Source organism: Orcinus orca, chromosome 1, assembly GCF_937001465.1.
Source record: "Orcinus orca chromosome 1, mOrcOrc1.1, whole genome shotgun sequence".
In the NCBI taxonomy this organism is placed as follows: Eukaryota; Metazoa; Chordata; class Mammalia; order Artiodactyla; family Delphinidae; genus Orcinus; species Orcinus orca.
Genome location: NC_064559.1, coordinates 155,693,088 through 155,712,920, shown reverse-complemented (window position 1 = coordinate 155,712,920; position 19,833 = coordinate 155,693,088). Strand labels below are relative to the sequence as shown.

The window sequence follows — 19,833 nt, the reverse complement described above, 5'->3', positions numbered from 1 at the left end:
GGATTTTCTTATTTATTTGATGGTCCCTAGAGTTGATCTTGAACATTTCCAGACTAAGCGGCTGTCCCAACCCTGGGAAACTGCTAATCCAGAAGCAGCGATTCCCAGGGGACGTTTTGAAGCATCCCGTTGTCTTTTATCTCAAAGGGTATGTGAAAGTTGCTAGCTGAAATCAATATAATTAATATTAAACACAAGGTATGCTGCATATTGTGTTTAAAAGGGGCATAGTAGTAATCTCAAAAATCAGCTATGGTAGATTTTTATGGCTGCAAAAATAGTGGAAATTTTAATAAGGCAATATTTAATGCAAGATTTTAAGCAACCCAGGAGATGTTATAGGATAAAATTGAAAATCGGTTCTTAAAGAAAATCATGACCAATTTTTATGGGGTTATGAAAAGAATGTAGAATGTTTGGGGGATGATTTTCCTGTTCTGTGGCATTGCTTTCAAGTTAAATATGAAGGCCTTGAAGCATAGGTCGTGTTTTCCGCTGGTCGGGAGTGGACACTAAACTGAAAGGACCGTGGGTCTGATCCATGGTAAGATTTCTAATTTTAAAAATGTAGCAAGTTGTAGAACCTCTGGCTATGTAATCATTCAAAAGAAACCTTAGTCTTCTGCTTTGGAATCGCATTAACGTCCCATGGCCCTGGAACTGGCTTTAGAAGCTTGAGGTTAAATATTAGCCATCGTGCACAGAAGAAGTTGTAGAAGGCTTAAATGGAAAAACAAAAGAGTAACTAAATAGCTTACCTTGATTCATTGATTTTTCTCATTGCTACTGTGATTTTTGTCATCTGTAGAAAAATAAAGCCTCTGCTGTGTGTAATTATCAGGCCAGCATCCTCAGTCTGGCATAGTACCTTTTTGGGGGGTCTGTCACTATTAACAACCATATTAAAAGGGAAAGGTCAGGTATATAAAATGAAACTGTTAAGCTTCAGTAACAGTTGCAGGTGTTTTTCATCAGAAGGAAAGACTTCTGTCAAAAAGAACAAGTTTGAATATTTTAAATTATCTAAAAATATACAGTACCTCTAAACCTTACACATTATGAGTGTATGACTTTGAAATCCAGTCTCTTTAAGGAATATTTAGGACATGCGATATCTGGGACATATTTATACTAAAAAGAAACATTTCTTGTTTATCTGAAATTTAAATTTAACTGGGTATCCTGAATTTTTATTTACTAAATCTAGAAACCCTACGTATGTGAAAACATATATATACTCACACACTATATTTATAAATCATAGCTTATACATATATATACATATATATGTATATATAGTTAAAAATGCATAATGAAAATATAAGTCTTTGGGTATAAATATAGTGTCTTTTGTCTATTAAACTGTGTCATTGCAGCAACTCTCAGAGTTAGGGGAATGTTAGTTCATAAGAAATTTCTCTAAATATTTTTATGGGGATTACTTTGGGTCTAGGAAAAGTCCGTTTTTTTAGCATCCCAATAATGTGTGCCATATCTCCTCTTGAAAAGTTTCCAGAAATTCTGAGAAAAAGAGACAGCATCAAAGAGCATAGCTAGACAGTTGGGTAAAAAGAAACAACTATGGTAATAATTTTGAGAACTGTTCAAGACCTAGTATCAAGTTGTAGAGCAGTTATATTCAAAGTTATATTTAAATTCTTTTGATTTTTTTTTTCAGTTCTCTGTATGAAAGCACTAATGGTTTGTCCCTACCTTGACTTTTAAAATGTCTCTTGAACAGATACTAGTCCTCTAACCAGCAAATGGAATTTACTCTCTTTTTGCTTCATCATAAATGCCAATGTTTTGTTACAGAATTATGGTAGAGATGTCCATGATTGTTTTTCATTGCATATCTATTGTGGATTATTACATCACTGGACAGTTAAGAAGAGAATCACTCAATTCTACTACGTTTAGATGCATTTCTTTCTGATCTGGCACATGGACAGTTAGAACGACTTAACTATATTTCTTGGAGCACCAGGGGTTTGCTCCAGTAATAGAGCAGAACTTTTCTGCTAGAATGCCCCATCATGGAACTATATAGTGTCCAGTTAAGTGGATATTAATGGACAATGGCAAGTTATTCCTTTCTTAACCCCATTACCAACTCAGTTCAATTTCATTTGCCTCTCAAATAAGACAAATATGTCATTAAAGAAATTGGACATCAAGTTTCAAATAGATGGTAGAGTTCATAGGGAAAGACAAAAAGGAGACAAGAGATGCATTGTCGGATAACCTGAAATGTTAAGAATTGTGGGACTTGTGAGTGTGATAAAGGGGTTTAGAAAAAGTACACTATATTCCCATTGTTGTTGTTTAAATCAGATTTTGCAAAGGAAAGTGTAGGTGTTTAGGAATTCGAGTCCTTCACTTCTTTGGGTCTTCGTTCCTTCATATGTAAACTTAGGTATACGGAAGAAGCAATGTTTTTCAAAATGAGAAAGTACCTGATAAATTTGCCATTTTACAACTACAGAAACTGGGCCCCAAGAAGGTAATTCATCTTACCCAAGGTCACACGTCAGGTGAGTGCCAGAACTAAGAGACGAGCTTGCCTTACTTCCATTTCTCACTAAACTGGGCCGGCCACTGCAGTTTCAACCTCCTCCTACCACTACTAGCATTCTGTGATTCCAGGCAGAGTTTTCAGCCCCTTCACTTTTTCTCATGCCCGGGAATTCTTATTAAGTTATGACTAACCAAGTGTAAAATATGAGTCAAAATGTAGTCCCTAATAAAGTCATTGTGACTTTAATGACTTTGGCGGTTGTTTCGTTCTGCAAAAACAGGAAGATCTCACACAATAAGGCGCCTGTCTCACAGATGGGCTTCTGCGCAGACGGCCACCCACAAGGGTGACTCCTGAGGTTGTCTTCCTCTCAGGGGCACCTTTTTTTTCATCTGCAGGTTTCATCTACTTACTTCATCTTAAGGTTATCAATGAGAGGAAAGTGCCTGCTTTGTCTAGCCTTTGATAGGCTGAAGAGTATTTTTGATCACTAAAGATTCACTCTTAAGTGATTTCCAGGTCACCCCCTAACAAGCCCAGATTAGTCTTAAAAGTAGGTCTTTTATGTGCTCGATACTAGTCCCTTGTATTATTACTCTTCTAGATGGTTTTATTCTTAGAAAGACAGAATCACCAAGTTTTAGAACCAGGATGAATTTCCGAGATCATTCTAGTCCAGCCTTCCTGTGTGATTGATTTAACAAGAACTTTTCAGGGGAGTTTCTAGCTTTACTGTGGATCTTTGAGCAAAGCCCAAACTAGTCCTCTGATGAGAAATATAGAAAAATGATGAAGTGTTCCATCCCTTCAGGAGAAATTGGCTCGGAAGAAAATATTCTCTGTACGTAGTAGCATTGAAGCCAAAGAAAAATTGAAGCCATAAAACAAAATGTTTGTATTCAATTTCAGCTTTTGCTATTCTATATATTTTAAGTAACTTCCCACTATTAAAGGTAGCCTATTCAAAAAAATTCGCATATGCTTTTATAGAGAAGATATATGCTAGGCAAACAATATCGAATTATTTAAGTAGAGAATGATATCTTTTTCCCTTTTCAGAAAATAACTAACTTCTGGCCGTGTTCATGAATCTAGTGTTGGGCGTAAGTTTAAGGAAGCACTGGAGGAATTTGTATTACTAAGGGTTCATTCACAAACTTTGCTTGTCTGTGTTGAAAAGGGGCTTTGGCCATTTCCTCTGGGGACATTATTTCTAGGTAAGCTCTAACAGGGTTTTCTTGTGAAGGCAGCTTCTTAACAGAAAAATAGGATATGTGTACCTTAGGTTGTAGAGACACATTTATCTTTGAAATAGTGTGCTCCTGTTTGTGGATTTCTCTCCTGCATTTGATAAAGTAAATAATGTCTATTCCCTTTCAATCCCGTAACTCCTGGGGCCACAGTTAACCTCAGGAGCTGTTTAATTTTCTTATCTGGACTGAATACCCAACTTGATAAGGAGACAGGGAGACTCCAAGGGTCTTAGAATATAAAACTCTGGAGGGATGATAACCACTTCTCTTCCTTTGTTGGTGACCTATTCTTTTGGACTGAAGCATTTCCGATTTGGGTTGTTTTTCTCTGTAGTGTTAAGAGAGTTTTGTTTTCTGGGAAATTTCGCTTGCCGGTAAATAATGTGTCCAGACTGTAGGAGGCTGCCACAAAATTTATCATAGAATCTTGACAGGTTTGGGCTGAGATCCTAAAATCATGCATCACTCTCATTTTGTATATGAGAGCTAAGGTGACTTCACCAGACTGTTACCTGGTATCGAGAGCTGAGAATGAAAGTCTAGATTCGTCTACTACATTGTAACTACCTCTGGCTCAACAGAAACAACTCCCATATGGGAATCAGACGCTGAAAACCCCACTAAGCCAAGCTTCCCCACTGTCTCCGTAGCCTTAACCTCAAACACAAGCTATTCCGTTCCTTGACGTGTCTCATCACACAGGCCAGCACTAATCATACTAATTGGACTCTGCATTACTAGAATGTAAAAGATACCCCCTGTCTGCTCCTCCAAGGCCATGTCTGCCTTGCTTAGTTTGTACAGAACCCAATATAAGTGGGCCCTTCATAAATGCTTTATGATGAGAGCAGTGATTGCCTTAGTCAATGTGGTTGGACCCTCCCTTATGGAGGAGGAAAAACCAAAGGCTGTTGCTAAGCAACATTTAAAGGACTGGGTCAGTTTCTGACACTGAGTGACCTCCATCTGCTTACTTCATCATGTTGTGTGTTTTATGGTTGCCTTAAAATGACTTTGGGTTTTGGTGGCATTGTCATGCCGTTAGCAAAAGGCTCATAGGAGAATTAATTTAGGCATGAGAAGGAGAGAGGTAGTTTTCAGCTGTTAACTACTTACATGAGTTCACTAACCCATCTGTGAGCTCTGCAGGAAAGGTGAGGAGTTTGGTTTATTCTCAGCCCTGTGGCTTAGAGCCACCTCCCTGTGCCCACGTTGGGACTGATTGACAATGTATACCAACAGGATCCTGTGGCAATGGGAGGTGATGGAAAAAAAGTAAGAAGGAAAGTCTTTCCTAGTCTTTTATGATTGAATTTCTAGCTGCTCCTATATTCTGAGCTGAAGGGTCAATACAGCTAATAAAGAGTTGGCCCCAGCCTCAGCAGACAGTAACTGTTGTGGTTAACGAACATGCCCTAATATATCTGACTATTTCTATTAGCATGAAAGCTTATTAAAAGCATGAAAAGTGTTTTTGTGTGTTTGGGGGAGTTTTTTGTTTTCTTTTTTTTTTACTGCTATATCCTTAATGCATTGCTTGGCACATTTTGGGGTTCAGTAAATATTTACCAAATACATGAGATGAAATGGCATTATTCAACTAGTACAAACCTGATTGACTCCAAAATCTTCCTAAGTATTTCCAAGAGACCAAAATGAGGATGATTGCTTGAATGTTACATTTGGCTAAGTCTAGTGCAGAGACATAATTTAAAAAACCATCTGTCTCTATGCTTTCTACAAGACATTTTTTTGCAATGCTCCGAGTAAAGTTTGCTTCTTTGCCAAAATTCAGCTGATCCATCAGAGCACAGAAACCTGTCTTTTTCAGCTTCTGAGTCTTTAGTGTAAGTGCCTGTCTTTTGAGAACTGAAAATGAGAGGCTATTATGACAGCAGTTTTGTCTTAAAAAAATAAACAACTTAGAACTTACATGATTCACCTGGAGTTCAAATTGCAGAGCAGCTCGATAAGTAAAACACACTAGCTGAGATGATTAATTCAGAGATTTCTGGTGACTGTTACTAACATATTATATCATGGGAAGACCCACACGTACACCAGCAGGGTTCGCCAGAAAGAGGGTGACTGTGCATGCCTCTTTGAGGACAATGCATAGGGCAGTGAGCTAAAGGACGGCAATACTGACTTGCATTGGCTTCACCTCAAAAGGCCTAGTCTCCTGGGCACAGGCAGTGGCATGAGGGAGCCTGGATGCTTGAAGTGAAGCCATTGTCTGTGCAGGATGCTGATTTGAAAGGGGAGTGCCTCACAGGAAAGAGAGCCAATTGCGTGCGGAGACTGTTGCCATGGTGCTTCGCTATTTCTTTAACGTGCTGTACTTGAACTCCTGGGAGTCCAGGGGTGGGGTAACGGAGGAGGGAGAAGGAGGGGAGTGGGATGGGCCTGGGTAGGGAATCCCACTGCAGGGCTCTAGTCTCAGACTTTCTTCTTGCTTGTGATCTTTCTAAAGCTGACAAGGTGAAAGAGAGAGAAAGAGAGAGAGAGAGAGAGAGACTATAGGAAAGACTTCCTCAGCATGCTCCAGATTGCAAAAACAAAATAAAAATTAATTTAATTCTTAAATATTTCTAGCATGAATTAGAAGATGTAACACTGAAATACCAAAACAGCACAGTCTTTCATAACCCCGAATAATTCTCCATTCATGCAGCAAACGATAGCTTGTATTTCCTAACTCACTCCAGATCCTAGATGGAAAGGTTAAATGTGTTTAATTCATTTGTCGAATGCAGTCTCATGTGCATATTAATGAGCTGATGGAGGGCAGAAAATTATATTCTGCATACGAAGTACTTTTAAAACAAAATCCATTAATTCTATTCCCATTCGTTTCATTGTGAAAGAAGTCTAAATGCACTGGCACGCCGTTGGTGTGCAGAAAATCTCCCCAAAAGCTAGCTTAAAAAGTATTCTTGTATACTGAAAGCCTAGTTTGAAAAGAGCCACAGTTCTCGCTTTTTCAATGTTTTTTTTTTTTAATGTTCGGAAAGTAAATTAATCAAACACACCGTCACTTCGAAACCCTTAGAGCGGCTCAGCTCTGTACGGAGGCTGCGTCTGCAGTGTCCTGGTCTCCGCAGTGGAGAGAGGGTGAAGAACACCTAGATGAAATGGGGGAGGGTACCGACTTCGGATTACTTTAAATATTCATGGGGCTTCCTCCATTTTAATCTTCTCCTTTTAAAAAGATGGCTGTGTTTCCTAGTCTGGCATCCCCTCGGGAAAGAAGAATTGCTCCTTCCTTGCAGAGTTCAGCTGAGCAGGACTAATCTAGAGTGGAAACCCCTTCGGCCACCAGGACTATTCATAATTCATAAGTGCTGCAAACCAGCCAGCTGAATGCATTTGGACAGGCTTTTGCACCTTCGTGCACGTCCTGATTTCATTACTCTCTCTGCCAGGGAAGAAGCAGGGAACATAGGCTTCTTGCAAGAATGGAGTGCGAAGATGGGCTTTGTTTGGATTAGAAAATGCACTAAATTTCGGAGGCTTTGTCTATCATAAGTTCTGATTATTTTACCACTGAATCTGCAAGGCTTTCCCGATCTTTTGGGGACTGCTCTCTCAGAACTGTGAATTCTTTCAAAGGGATTTTTGTGGATTGTGGCAAGGAGTGCATTCCAAAATGCCTGAGGCAAACTATTTGTTATCTGTATCTTGGGGTTACATCAAGGTGGGTTAATTTGATTCCATTATGTGTCTTTGATAGAATGTGAAACATTTACATGTGTATGTTTTCTGTGAAGTAGAAAACCTCTGTAATGATTTAATTGTGTTATCACTTAGCCCACTGAGGCTGCTTATGGTGAAATAGGGGCATGTTATATTACATTGTATTTAAATAGACTGTGTTGTATTTTAACCCTATTCTTTTTACACGTGTCTATTTTTAAAGGATGCTTATCTTTTCTTTTGTTTTCCCTTAAACTTTTCACATTTAATCACCTCTCACTGTGTAGGTTATTAACTCAAATTATATTTTAGCGTTAATTTCCAATAAACGTATTTTAAAATGTGGTTACATTTTTAAGTGAAATGATCTTGACCTCTGTTAAAATTCCTTTTCCTATGTTTGCATCTTCAAAAGAAATCAGATGTTAATTCTAAGAAATCTTAAGAAAACCTTTTTTCCCTAAAGTGACGTTGGAATAATTTCACATTATTGTATTTTGTAGAAACGGTATCATTTATCTAATGATGTCTGCTCACTCGGTGTCTTGGTTCTTGATAAAGTTGGAAACATCTAAAATGATAATTTGCTATTTTTTAGGTGGTTAATACGTTTTTGTTCTTTATAAACAGTTCAAAAGAATGCTGAACCGGGAGCTGACACACCTTTCAGAAATGAGCCGATCGGGGAACCAGGTGTCTGAATACATTTCAAATACTTTCTTAGGTAAGATATTCACTGGAAAACTTATTCCATAACTGAGATTTTTTTTTTAATATTAATTTCTGCAACCTGTCAGGAACATCACTATATGAGTTTGGAATGGGGTTAAGTGACAGAAAAACAAATCCATTTAAAATAAGAACTAAAGACAATCCTTAACATAAAAAAAGAAATAAGCTGTAAGGTGTTGTGAAAAAAATGAATGAAAATACCCATCAAAGAGAGAAGTTTATTATGGGCTAATTAAATTTATATAGACCTCAGGTCACTCCTTATATACCCACCCACTTCCATCTCTGTCAAGACCTCTGAAGGGGGGGGTGAGTGATGGGGGGTTCAATCATCCAGTCCTTAGGGACAACTCCAATTGGCTCCTGTGACATGGTATTCTTTAAATTCTTCCAGTAACTGGGCTTTGAGCAAAAGGTTTCCTTTTAGATGCTTTGCGAGAGATGGCTGGAGAACTGTATGGTGATTTGACCCATGATAATAAGCTTTGGAAATAATTTGACTGTTGCTTTGCTAAGGTATTTCTTAACGATACATGGGGGGAGGGCAGAAAGAATCTCCACCTCTCTGAAGGAGTTAGCCTTCTGCAAGCAGCATCATTATCTTCCTAATCTGATACTTACCTATCAGTCTCTGCTTTCACATTGATAGTCTTTTAACACATGTCACTGACAGGAAAGGTTTGCATCAGTGCCTCTCAACTACTGTCATGCATCCTGTTTGATTACTAGGAATTTCTGATCTCATGTTTAAAGCCATTCTGCTGTGTATTTTTCTTGAATAAGGCCTGCAGAACCTGCAACTCTGTACTTCAGAGTGAATGGGTAGCCTTTAGACTCTGATTCTGTTGACTTTCAATTACCACTGAATTATGCTCATTTAGCAGAACTCCACTTTCCAGGAAAATGACCTATTCTTACAGCTGAATATTACACCTCCTTCTTTTTGGCATTGCTGCATATCCTTAAATCAATGAGCATTTGCCTTGATGTCTTATGGAAACACATACCTCTTCTAGTTTTATTTTAAAAAATCAATACTGTTTCTCTAATACCAAAGCAGTTCCTGCTATCAGCAGATCAATCTTTGATCAGCCTAGTGGAAAGCTCATGGCGCTACTCTGTGGCCAGTGGGCATTGGCATGATTGACAAGTGCCTTTCCGACTGTTTCCAGTATGTGGGTGTCTGCAGCACCTGGTTTTCTCCAGCGGCAGTTGTGGCAACCTTTGTCAGAGAACAAAGAGAAGATTTTTTTCATATATCCTAGCTGCAAGAGGAGCTAGAATCTAATTGAACAGAAAGTGTTGTGTACTGATCCTTTTCTTCTCCATTATCCCCCTTTTTTCTTTTGAAGGCAGGCATCTTCTCCTGTCCATCTGTGTGACACCCAATTATTTTTCATAAGCTAGGGACTGTTTTAGGGACAGTCTCCAGGTTAATGACTGTGGGAAAGAAGAATAAAATCAATAAGTGCAAGGACTCATTTTTGTTTTCATAAACATTGCATGTTAAAATATCAGGGCTTGTCTGTCGTCTCAGAAGAGACTCTGACCACTGGAGTAAAGCTGCAGGAAGTCTCTGAGCCCTTCATCATCCAAGGTTGTACCTAAGCAGTCCTCTTGGCTTGTAGCCTCTTTCACTATCTGCTTGCCAAGGACCATGAGAATAGTTTAGTATACCAATTATTCTTATTTTAGCATCAAAGGCTATCAAGTGAGGAGGCTGAGAAGATAATAAAAATGAGTTCTCAGTTTCAACACTTTGCATCTCAAGAACGGGTAACTGTCAACTCTGTTGAATATTCCAGTTGCTATGGAGGCATATCTCTTGAGGAAAACCATCATTTGGCTTCTCATTATTTCCCCCAAAATTAAATTATCAACAACAAGTGGTTTGAGGTAGGTTGTTAGAACCTCAGTCCTTACACTCTCAACATTAGGAGGGTGGTGAGCCTGTGTGTTTGTGTGTGTGCGTTTGCATGCACACGCATGTGCACACACAAGGTAGACCCGATCAAACAGACTAGACAGACAGATTATATTCTTGAGAAAATTTAGGGAGAAAAAAATCCATCATATAAACAAAAGATTCATCAGCTACTTCAACTGTAAAATGGGAACACTGGAGTAGATGACACCCTCTGTCCATTCCAGCTCTAACTTTCTATATGGATGGAGTTTATCAGTCTTGCTAAGACACACCTGGCAACCTGGATTCTCTGGAATAGCCTGTAGGCTTACAATTTGATAATCTTAAGAAGCAAACAAACAAAGCTTGTTTCCAAACTGCAAATGCAGGACATGGAACTCTACGTCCTGTCTTGTGAGCATGGCGAGTATTCCTGGAGGACCATGAAGCCTTCTTCACAAAATGTCAGATCTGAAAGGGACCTTAATGGCCTCATCCAGTTCCCTCATTTTCCAAGAAAGAAAACCGAGGCCCAGAAGGCTATGTAACTTGACGAAGATTACTTGGCTAAAATGTTCCTGAGCCAGAACTATGACTTCACTCTCTTGACTCCTAGATCAAAATACCTGTCACTTCTTTAACTAGGAAAGGTTATTAGGCTGTCAGAAGAAAATCGCCTTTCAGTAATAGATGTAATCTATGGAGAAAAGTCTTTAGAATCAGGATTGTTGGACCTAAAAATGTGTTAACAGCTTCCAGTAATATAAGAGCCTCTTGTCAGAGCACAGCAACCATCTCCAAGAGCACAAAATGGGAAGACCTTATTGATTTCAGTTAAACTTGAAGAGCAGTATCTCAGTAAGAGTCATTGAAAGTTAAAATGTGTCATCCAGAAAGGAGGGAAATCCCTCACTGCGGGGAATGTGTGAAACTTGTATTGTTTCCATTTAAAAGGATGGCGTCCAGATGGACAGGCTGACATGCAGGCAAGAGACCATCAGTGCAGGCACTCTGTGATGCTCATACAGGTTAATGGGCTCGGGTTGCTGGTACAGGAGGAAGTAAAGGACCCAGGGGGAAGGAGCACAGATTAAAGCAAGATATTTAGATGTGATATTACAAGTTAGTTGATATTTTTTCAGAGAAGAATCACCCCTTTAAATCCCCGACTTACTGTCTCCAAAGCTGGAACACAGAATTCTCAAGACACAGGGAAGAGAACTCAGGAATTTTGCATGATTAAATGCTGTAAGCTAGCAAGAAAAGCACCTCCAATGCCGCCATTATCAGAGTTTTGATGAGACGTTTTTTTGCATCTGTTTATTTATTTATTTATTTGGTAGTGTTCCACTCTTTCCCCACTGTAGTCTGACCATTCTGTAAATGTGAACTCACAAAGCATGTAGTATGATTCTTTGAGTGTGTGTTTCAGGTTATTTCTGCACGGGACTGGCTAAGCATTGAGCAGAGGAAATTCAGAATAGGGAAACCCATCAGTTGTTCCAATGCCTGCATAGGGAAACACCCATTAATGTCAAAATGGCACTCTCTGTGGATAATGGCTTTCTTCTTTATCGTAATGTTCCAGACACAGTAGTGGTTCGGCTCAAGTTCTCGCTGTCGCAGGGAATCTTTAATTAAACAAAGGGAAAAAGCTGCTAGTCCCACTAGAGGTTTTATATTTGCATTGGCACAGAAGAATCTAACAGCTTCGTTAGCCAGGCATGAAGAATGGTGAAGAATGGTGAAGAATGATGGTTAGGAAATGCAGGGGCTATTGTGGCCTTTTATTTTAGCAAAAGTAGTCATTATTAGGAGTGAAGTGACAGGGAGAAAAGTAATTTCAAAAGTAATGTCATATATAGTTTTTATGCCAAATGTTGAGAGACCAGAAAGAGATTTTAACGGGAACCTGAAGGCCTGGGTTCTAAGCTATTAAATCACTGCATCTGGAACAAAGTGATTGTGAAATAAATATCTGTTGAATGAATTGCCCTTTGAGCTTGGGAAAGTTGCTGACTTCATCTGAAAAATGAATATGTGGGATTATTATTTGTTCCCAAACCTGACTCTGATCATTAAAGTCACTTGGGAAGATTTTTAAAAAACACTGATTCAGTAGGACTGGGTGGGGCTCATAAATCTGTATTTTTCAAAAGTTCCCTGGGTGCTTCTGATGCTGAACTAGGTTGGAAACCCCTGAACTAACTGGGATGACCACTAAAATTCCTCCCTAAGGCAGAGTCATAGGCTGATGAATCTAGGAACTTGGGGGCACCCAGAGACAGCACTGAGATGCTAGGGATAGAGAAATCTCTTGCTCCAGCCCTACAGCCAGGTGCCAAGGGTCCAGGACAGCTGCTTCCACCTCGCTGTGCTCACTTTGCTTTGATGAGTTGTCCACAGGGCTCTGTGAGCAGGCGGAGGTCTCCAGGGAGAACGTGTGACTATGCCATCAGCTGCAAGAGTTGAAAGCAAATCATCTAGATCCCAGCAGGCCATCTGGAAATGTGTCATTTTCAAATAGAGAAGTTGTCTTTGGACTCATTTTCGTTGAAACAAGTAGAGATAAATGTAGGAACTTTTGAAAGCTGCATTAACTCTTTCAGCCACAGGATGTCATTCAGTTCAATGAAGTAGCCGTAGAGCACCTCAATAACTGATTGCCTCAGTGCGTTCACAGGCATCCCTGTGGCCTGAGAGAGTTAATGCGTTTTTCAGAAGGACTCGGGATCCATCCGTCTCCCTGAGAAGTGAAATAGAATATTTGATTGCTGATATTTTTAATAGCATGATATAGAAGAAAGAGCTTCTATGAGCAGGTAGATATGTTCTTCTCACTAACCCTAGCCCTCCTTTTATCTTGTAGCAGAATTTTTTAAAAAATTAAATGAGATGATTATAGATATTTAATAAGCACAATTACATTAATCAATGTAATGCCTGTTACCAATGAGAGGCATTGTTATTATTTACTAGCAGAATTTATAGACACAAGACATGAGATAAAACTGAAATTACAGTCTTCCTCTTAACCTCAAATCGTCATAAGCCAGGGCTTTAGAGGAATCATTTGAAGATTAGAAGCCATTTATTTCTCTAACATATATACTACTCATCTAAACTGAACCCAGCTACTGTTATATGGATCTTTTAAATTAAACAATAATTACAAACATAATAAAGTGAGCAAAACATAAAGCCTGTTTTTATTAACCTGGGCTTGGCTACATGAACCTTCTCTGTTTTTACAAACATACAAGTTATTCACTTTAATAAGAAATTTACATATAAATATTGATGCCTCACCTTGAAAGTGTATGAGTGTAATTGTCCCAAATCAAACAGAAGACATGGGATTGAGTTCTACCTCTGCCACTTCTTGAACAACTTATTTAGCTCCTCTGGACGTCAGTTTGCTGCTTTAGCAATAAAATCATGTATCACCGGATTGTCCTGGAGATCAAGTGAGATAATGCTATGACAGACCTTCCTAAGATGAGCCAGCCATTATAGACCGTTAGAAGTTGTTTTTGAATATTGCAGTGGGTTCTCATTGGCACACAGGGACTGGAAAACCTATTTTTGTGTTGTTGCAGACAAGCAGAATGACGTGGAGATTCCATCTCCCACCCAGAAAGACAGGGAGAAAAAGAAAAAGCAACAGCTCATGACACAGATAAGCGGAGTGAAAAAACTGATGCATAGTTCAAGCTTAAATAATACAAGTATCTCACGCTTTGGAGTCAACACGGAAAATGAAGATCATCTAGCCAAGGTGTGTATGAGCTGGGTGTGTGCTCGTGTAGCTCTGCTTTATAGCAGGCAGATGTCTAAAACCTCCTACTAGAAAACAGTGATCGCTTTTGCTTTATTATTAATAGTATGATGAGGCTGATGTAGCCCATTGTCCATTGTTGAACACCTAGTTAAAGGCCCTTTTTCTGCACCAAAGGACCATATTTTGTCCTGAGTTGGGTCCATTAACCTATGAATGGAGAATCCTGTTGAACACATATTGGGAGAATCCAAGGTGAGGGCAATAGACAGGGCTGAATTACCCCAGAGGATATTTCAGAGACTGTATGCCAAGGACCGATGAGAAAATCTGCACTGATTGGCAGAGCTGAAGAAGAAATGAGAGAAATTGACAGCCTTGACCCTTGAGCCCAAACCCTAGTAGTGGAGGAAGGCTCAGAAAGAATTCATACCTCCTCTCGGAGGCCGTGCAAGGTGACTGCTGAGGTTCTCTCGGCCTTGTGAGAATATGAAATGAGAACAAATGAACATTCAGTGAGGGAGTATCCGAAAGATGTCATTAGAAGAAGGTTGATTACACATTGGGCCAAGCCTCTGGGGAGAGCCTGGATCCCTTACTCTGGGCAGTAATTAATAATGGAATAAATTGCTCCTTTAATCAGATAATCTTGGAATAATCCCACAACACAGGATGGAATGATGTTTCTTTCAAGTCTTTCTGTGGCGCAGGAGCTCTAGGATGTAATGGATGACTAGCATCTTCATGACCTTTTATACTAAATCAGGGTTGACTTACACACATTCTAGCAGCTAAGTCTCCTTGACATGGCTCTCAGTGATAATAACCAAAGGGCAGAGGAGTTTCCCTGAGATTGCTTTCTAGCTGTTACTCATGGACCAGTGAGCAGAGAAGGGGAGAGACAGGGAAATGGGGCTAGAATGATCTCTAATCACTTGCACCTACTTCCGAAAGCAACATTGATTGAGGACTGACATACGGCAAAAAATTAGAGGTCAGAAACAAAATTTATCAATAAACACACATTCTCCCTTTTCTGAAAAATATGTACAGAACCTTCTAAACAGCATGAAGATACTCAACTTCCTAGATCATTCCATTTTCAAACGTTCATGCAACCAGAACACTCTAAATAGTTACTCTAAAGACTTAGCCAACCCCTGTCCCCAGAATAAATAAAAATAATGAGGCATGTGAACAAAACTGTCCTTATTTCTAAATTTCTCTAATTTTGATATAGGAGCTGGAAGACCTGAACAAATGGGGCCTTAACATCTTCAATGTGGCTGGATATTCACACAATAGGCCCCTAACATGCATCATGTATGCCATATTCCAGGTGAGTAAACAGGAGTGAATGTTGGTTATCCAATTAGATGCTCTTTATGATTTTTTTCCATCCCAGTTTACTTTTCTGATTTGGTTTTTCTTCATTTATGGACATCCACTTAGTTGTTTTCTAATCCTTTTTGCTGCGTAGGAAAGAGACCTCCTAAAGACATTCAAAATTTCATCTGACACCTTTGTTACCTACATGATGACTTTAGAAGACCATTACCATGCTGACGTGGCATATCATAACAGCCTACACGCTGCTGATGTAGCCCAGTCAACCCATGTTCTTCTTTCTACGCCAGCGTTAGATGTGAGTAGTTATGATCTGTTTTGCATACCTTGTCCATCCTCCTTAAAAAGTGCCATACAACATGTGATATATTTATAGAAATAATGTAATTAGATGTTTGTGCATACTGGAACTGGCTCTTTATTATGTAGAGCATTATCAATTGGGTTATTAATATAAATGGATGACATTTCTACTTGCTTTCTCATATCAGAGTAACCTTTCCTTTACCTCTGTTACAATGGAAAAATTATTTAATTATCAAGCAGTTAATAGGATGCTCTATTTGTCATTGTATCTCTAGTATCTAGTAAGTGTCTAGTTCAGCATTTAGTATATAGTATATCCTCAGTATGCACGTGCTGATCTGAGCTGCCTACACCATCCCAGGTCCTCTGAGGGATAGCACAGAAATATAATATAAAATGTTCTATATAGTTCCTGTTAAGAATAAGCATCCATAAGCTTATTCGCCTAAGAATTCATGAAACTGGTTCTATGGATTGAAGGAAAAGTAACTGAAAAATCTAGAACTGAGGAATGAACAATGCTGAAGCAAAGAGGGACAGCTTTCCAACTTGTTAGACATCTCTCTAGAAGGTGGCTGGGACTGCTTGTCTCACAGATTAATGCATTTGTGTATATCACTATAAGCAGCCCAGTGGGTACAGCAGTCCATGCTCTTCCTTGACAGATGGCAGTGGTGGTCAGATATTTCCAAAATGTGTAGGCTCACTGTGGGAAGGGACTGGCCACGCCCTAGCCAAGTCCACCTCTGCAGATTCAGCTTGGAAGGTGAAGAAAGATTAAACTGACCCCAACTCTATTGCTTGGGTTCCATATATTCTGAGAAATGAAATCCAAGAAGCTAAGACTGTTTTATAGCCCTGAAGGAAAAAAAAAAACAGTATTATTTTTATGTTCTGTGTCAGTATCACACGGTGGGCCAACACTGTTTATCAATTGTCTGCTGCTGTTACCTACTGTGTGGCTGGAAACTGAGCATGAGAACCACAGATGTTTAGAGAAAGGAGAGTTCAATGTGTCCTTGCATAATTAGATTGAATGGAAGGATCAGAAGATTTAAGTAACCACAGAGAATGATGAAAGACATTTCAGCCAGAAGCAATTTATACCTAAATAAATACTAGGTTTAAATCATTGCATACAGGTAGGGGCAGAGGAGGGAGGTTTCACGGGATGGCATGAAGGAGTTGAGCAGTTGGCATTAGGTCTCATTTCTCAGAAATGTCCTCAAATCTTGTCCATACTAATCACTGAGTGGATAGGTATTGACTGAATGGATGAATGAATAAATGTGTGAAAGCTCTGACCATGCTACAAATTTAGCTTTAGGAAATAACTTATTGGCAGGCTTATAAATCTGGAATTTGGCCTTAGTTATGCAGCCCGAAAGCATATGAAGCTTTTTATATCAGAGCAGAGCCAGTCTGACGTGCTTGTGTTGCATAAGCACCATCCTGTTATACCACTTATCCAAGAAACAGATATCAGGTACCACCTGATCTCTTACCATGAGCGCTGTGCTAACGCCTTCCCCGAGCCTCAGCCTGCAGGCTCGATGTGGGCATGGGCTCTGACCACCAATCCTCTCACATAAGAGACCTTATGATGATGGACAGAATCTACATTTAATTAAAATAGTATATTGAGACATTGTATAAATCAACAAACCATCTTTCTCCCAACAAGAATGAAATGGGGTACCTTAGTATGAAACTAATTAAGCAGGATAGGCAAATGGAACGTGGAGTTCAGTGCACTCATTTTGCCCTGCAGGCCGTCTTCACAGATTTGGAAATCCTGGCCGCCATTTTTGCAGCTGCTATTCATGACGTTGATCATCCTGGAGTCTCCAATCAGTTTCTCATCAACACAAGTGAGTTCGCCACTAGAACAGTCACTTGAGATAATTGTATGAGTCACTGCTTCATTTTTTTCCTCCTGATGTTTTCATTATGGATAATAATAAGGGTAATAATGAGGTAATCCTTCCATTCCACTCAAACTGGTCAGACCTTTCCTGGATACTGTGTCCAGTCTAGCAACATCACTTTGAGCTGCATGGAGAACTTGGAAAGGGTCAGAGGGGAGCCATAAAAAGTACTCAGTGTTTGGAAAATGCAATATGTGAGGAAAGAGTAACACATGTGGAATTATCCAGTAAGGATACGGAAAGGCTTGGGAATAATGTGGTAATGATTTTTTAGGATTATGCAGGGCTCTCACACAGAGCATGGTGACCCACTAGTGTCCCTCTCTACTGAGGGAGCAGGTTCAAACGTTGTATCTGAGCACGGGAGCCTCCATATAGAAATAAGACTCCAAGAAAAAGCTTCCACAATTCAGGATGGAGGGTCGGGTCAGTAAAAGTCTCACACACTCTCTTCCAGCTTCATAGGTTTGATTATGCACTGGTCTGTAGTATGGATTGGTCTGACTTCAGCGACCTTCAAGGGCTGGCCCATCCTTAAGATCCCAAGCCCTACTCAAAGCTTTTGTCATGCTCAAAATATTTAGTATCCATGCTAATGAAAATCCATGATTTTTCCCAGTTAATGTACCACTTCTAAATGCTGAAAATCTAAGTACTTTTTTCTTCTGAGAATACTGGTTATCTTGTTGTGGTCAAGATTAACATCAAGTGCTGACAGTTTTAAGAAATATTGGAGCTACTTGCTGTGAAAGAGCCCTTATCATACTTTATCATCAGGATATTTGAATGACTAAGTGTGAGGTACCTTGCTTTTTACCTTGTTTTTCTACCTAAAGAACGTAAACTTTGGGCAGCTGCTTGTCTGTGTGGGTTATATCAGCTGGTCTACTGTGGTGTCATGAACCATTCCATATATAGGCCAGTTAGCTTCACACAGAAAAATGGTCTTTCTGCCAAAGCCACGTACCATAAAAAGCCAGCTTGCAGAGCTATGCCCTTGATCACAGGATGAACAAGGCAAGAGTGATGAAACGACATCACATATCCCACCACCTTTTCTGAAGATGTAACTCAAAGCACACTGTAAAAGCAATGGTTTATGAGTAACAACACCTACAATTAGTAACATATTATCATCACTTGGTTATCATTTTGGTTAAGAGAAAATGTGGCTTCATGAGTTTGATGACCATGTTCTCAATTGCAGACCATGGTGCTGCCTAACAAAGGTTGTCTGTGATTCTTCTGTGTGAAAGGCAGGCTAGAAGCTGTAGTTTAGGTAACTAGATAATGCAGTTTCTGTTGTATAGGGCCATAGGGCAGAAACTGGAATATCAAGATTGTTGTAAAAAATTATTGTTTTGTTACCATATTTACAGAAAGCTCCAAAGAGCTACATTATTTGGATAAAGTGAAATTTTACACTCACACCATTATCTTCTTTGAAAATCCAAAACTCACAATTGATGGAGCTGGGAAACATATCAAAAAGTGAGATAATGTGAAAAATTTTAATACCTTGGGTGAAGTTTAGTGGCATTTTCAGTCTGTTCTTTTTCCAAAGCACACATTCGTGAAGACATAAGGGAAGTTACAAACTGAGATAAAAATAGGATTAATTGCTTGGGAATGCCCTTACCTAAAATGTCAAATTCTTCATCTGAAGTGAAAAGGAAAAAAAGGATTTTAAAAATACTGTGACTTTTAATCAAAGAGAAAGTTTATGAGCTAATATCTACTGGAAACTTTTTTTTTTTTTTTAACTTAGGAACTGACTATTTCTCTTTGTAGAGGGAGACTCTGCTCTAATAGAAAATGACATATGGGGTCTTGGTTCTTAAGATCATATGGAGAGAACTAGATCTGATTTCACACTGAGGTAATTCCACAGTTTGAATTGTATCCCTTTTTATTAAATCATCATTTTCCCTTGTTTATTAGATTCAGAACTTGCGTTGATGTATAATGATGAATCTGTGTTGGAAAACCATCACCTTGCCGTGGGTTTCAAACTGCTCCAAGAAGAACACTGTGACATCTTCCAGAATCTCACCAAGAAGCAGCGTCAGACACTCAGGAAGATGGTTATTGACATGGTAAGACTTTGGTCTCCCTGTGTTCCTCACTTTTGCTGGAAGAGAAAATCCATTTCCTTGATAAACTGAGTTTATTGAGAGTTTCCTTTTTTTTTTTTAACCTCAGGTCTTAGCAACTGATATGTCCAAACACATGAGCCTGCTGGCAGACCTGAAGACAATGGTAGAAACAAAGAAAGTTACAAGTTCCGGCGTTCTTCTCCTGGACAACTATACTGATCGTATACAGGTATTTGACAGAAGCCTTTGATTTAACACAAAGCCACACCAAAT

General features: G+C 39.2%; 1 protein-coding gene across 4 annotated transcripts in view; it reads left to right on the top strand.

Annotated features, from left to right (window-relative positions):
* The window catches only part of PDE4B (phosphodiesterase 4B), a 600,461-nt gene that overhangs the window by 574,558 nt on the left and 6,070 nt on the right, over positions 1–19,833 (top strand). For 3 of the 4 annotated variants that reach the window (XM_033407540.2, XM_049698244.1, XM_004280773.4), the window contains 7 exons: positions 8,098–8,191; positions 13,705–13,883; positions 15,124–15,222; positions 15,364–15,528; positions 17,308–17,407; positions 19,406–19,560; positions 19,667–19,789. In XM_033407540.2, coding sequence (XP_033263431.1) covers positions 8,098–8,191; positions 13,705–13,883; positions 15,124–15,222; positions 15,364–15,528; positions 17,308–17,407; positions 19,406–19,560; positions 19,667–19,789 — 915 coding nt within the window. Of the gene's footprint in view, positions 1–6,842; positions 7,469–8,097; positions 8,192–13,704; positions 13,884–15,123; positions 15,223–15,363; positions 15,529–17,307; positions 17,408–19,405; positions 19,561–19,666; positions 19,790–19,833 lie in introns of those variants that run through there. The other variant, XM_012537089.3, reaches the window with a different exon arrangement.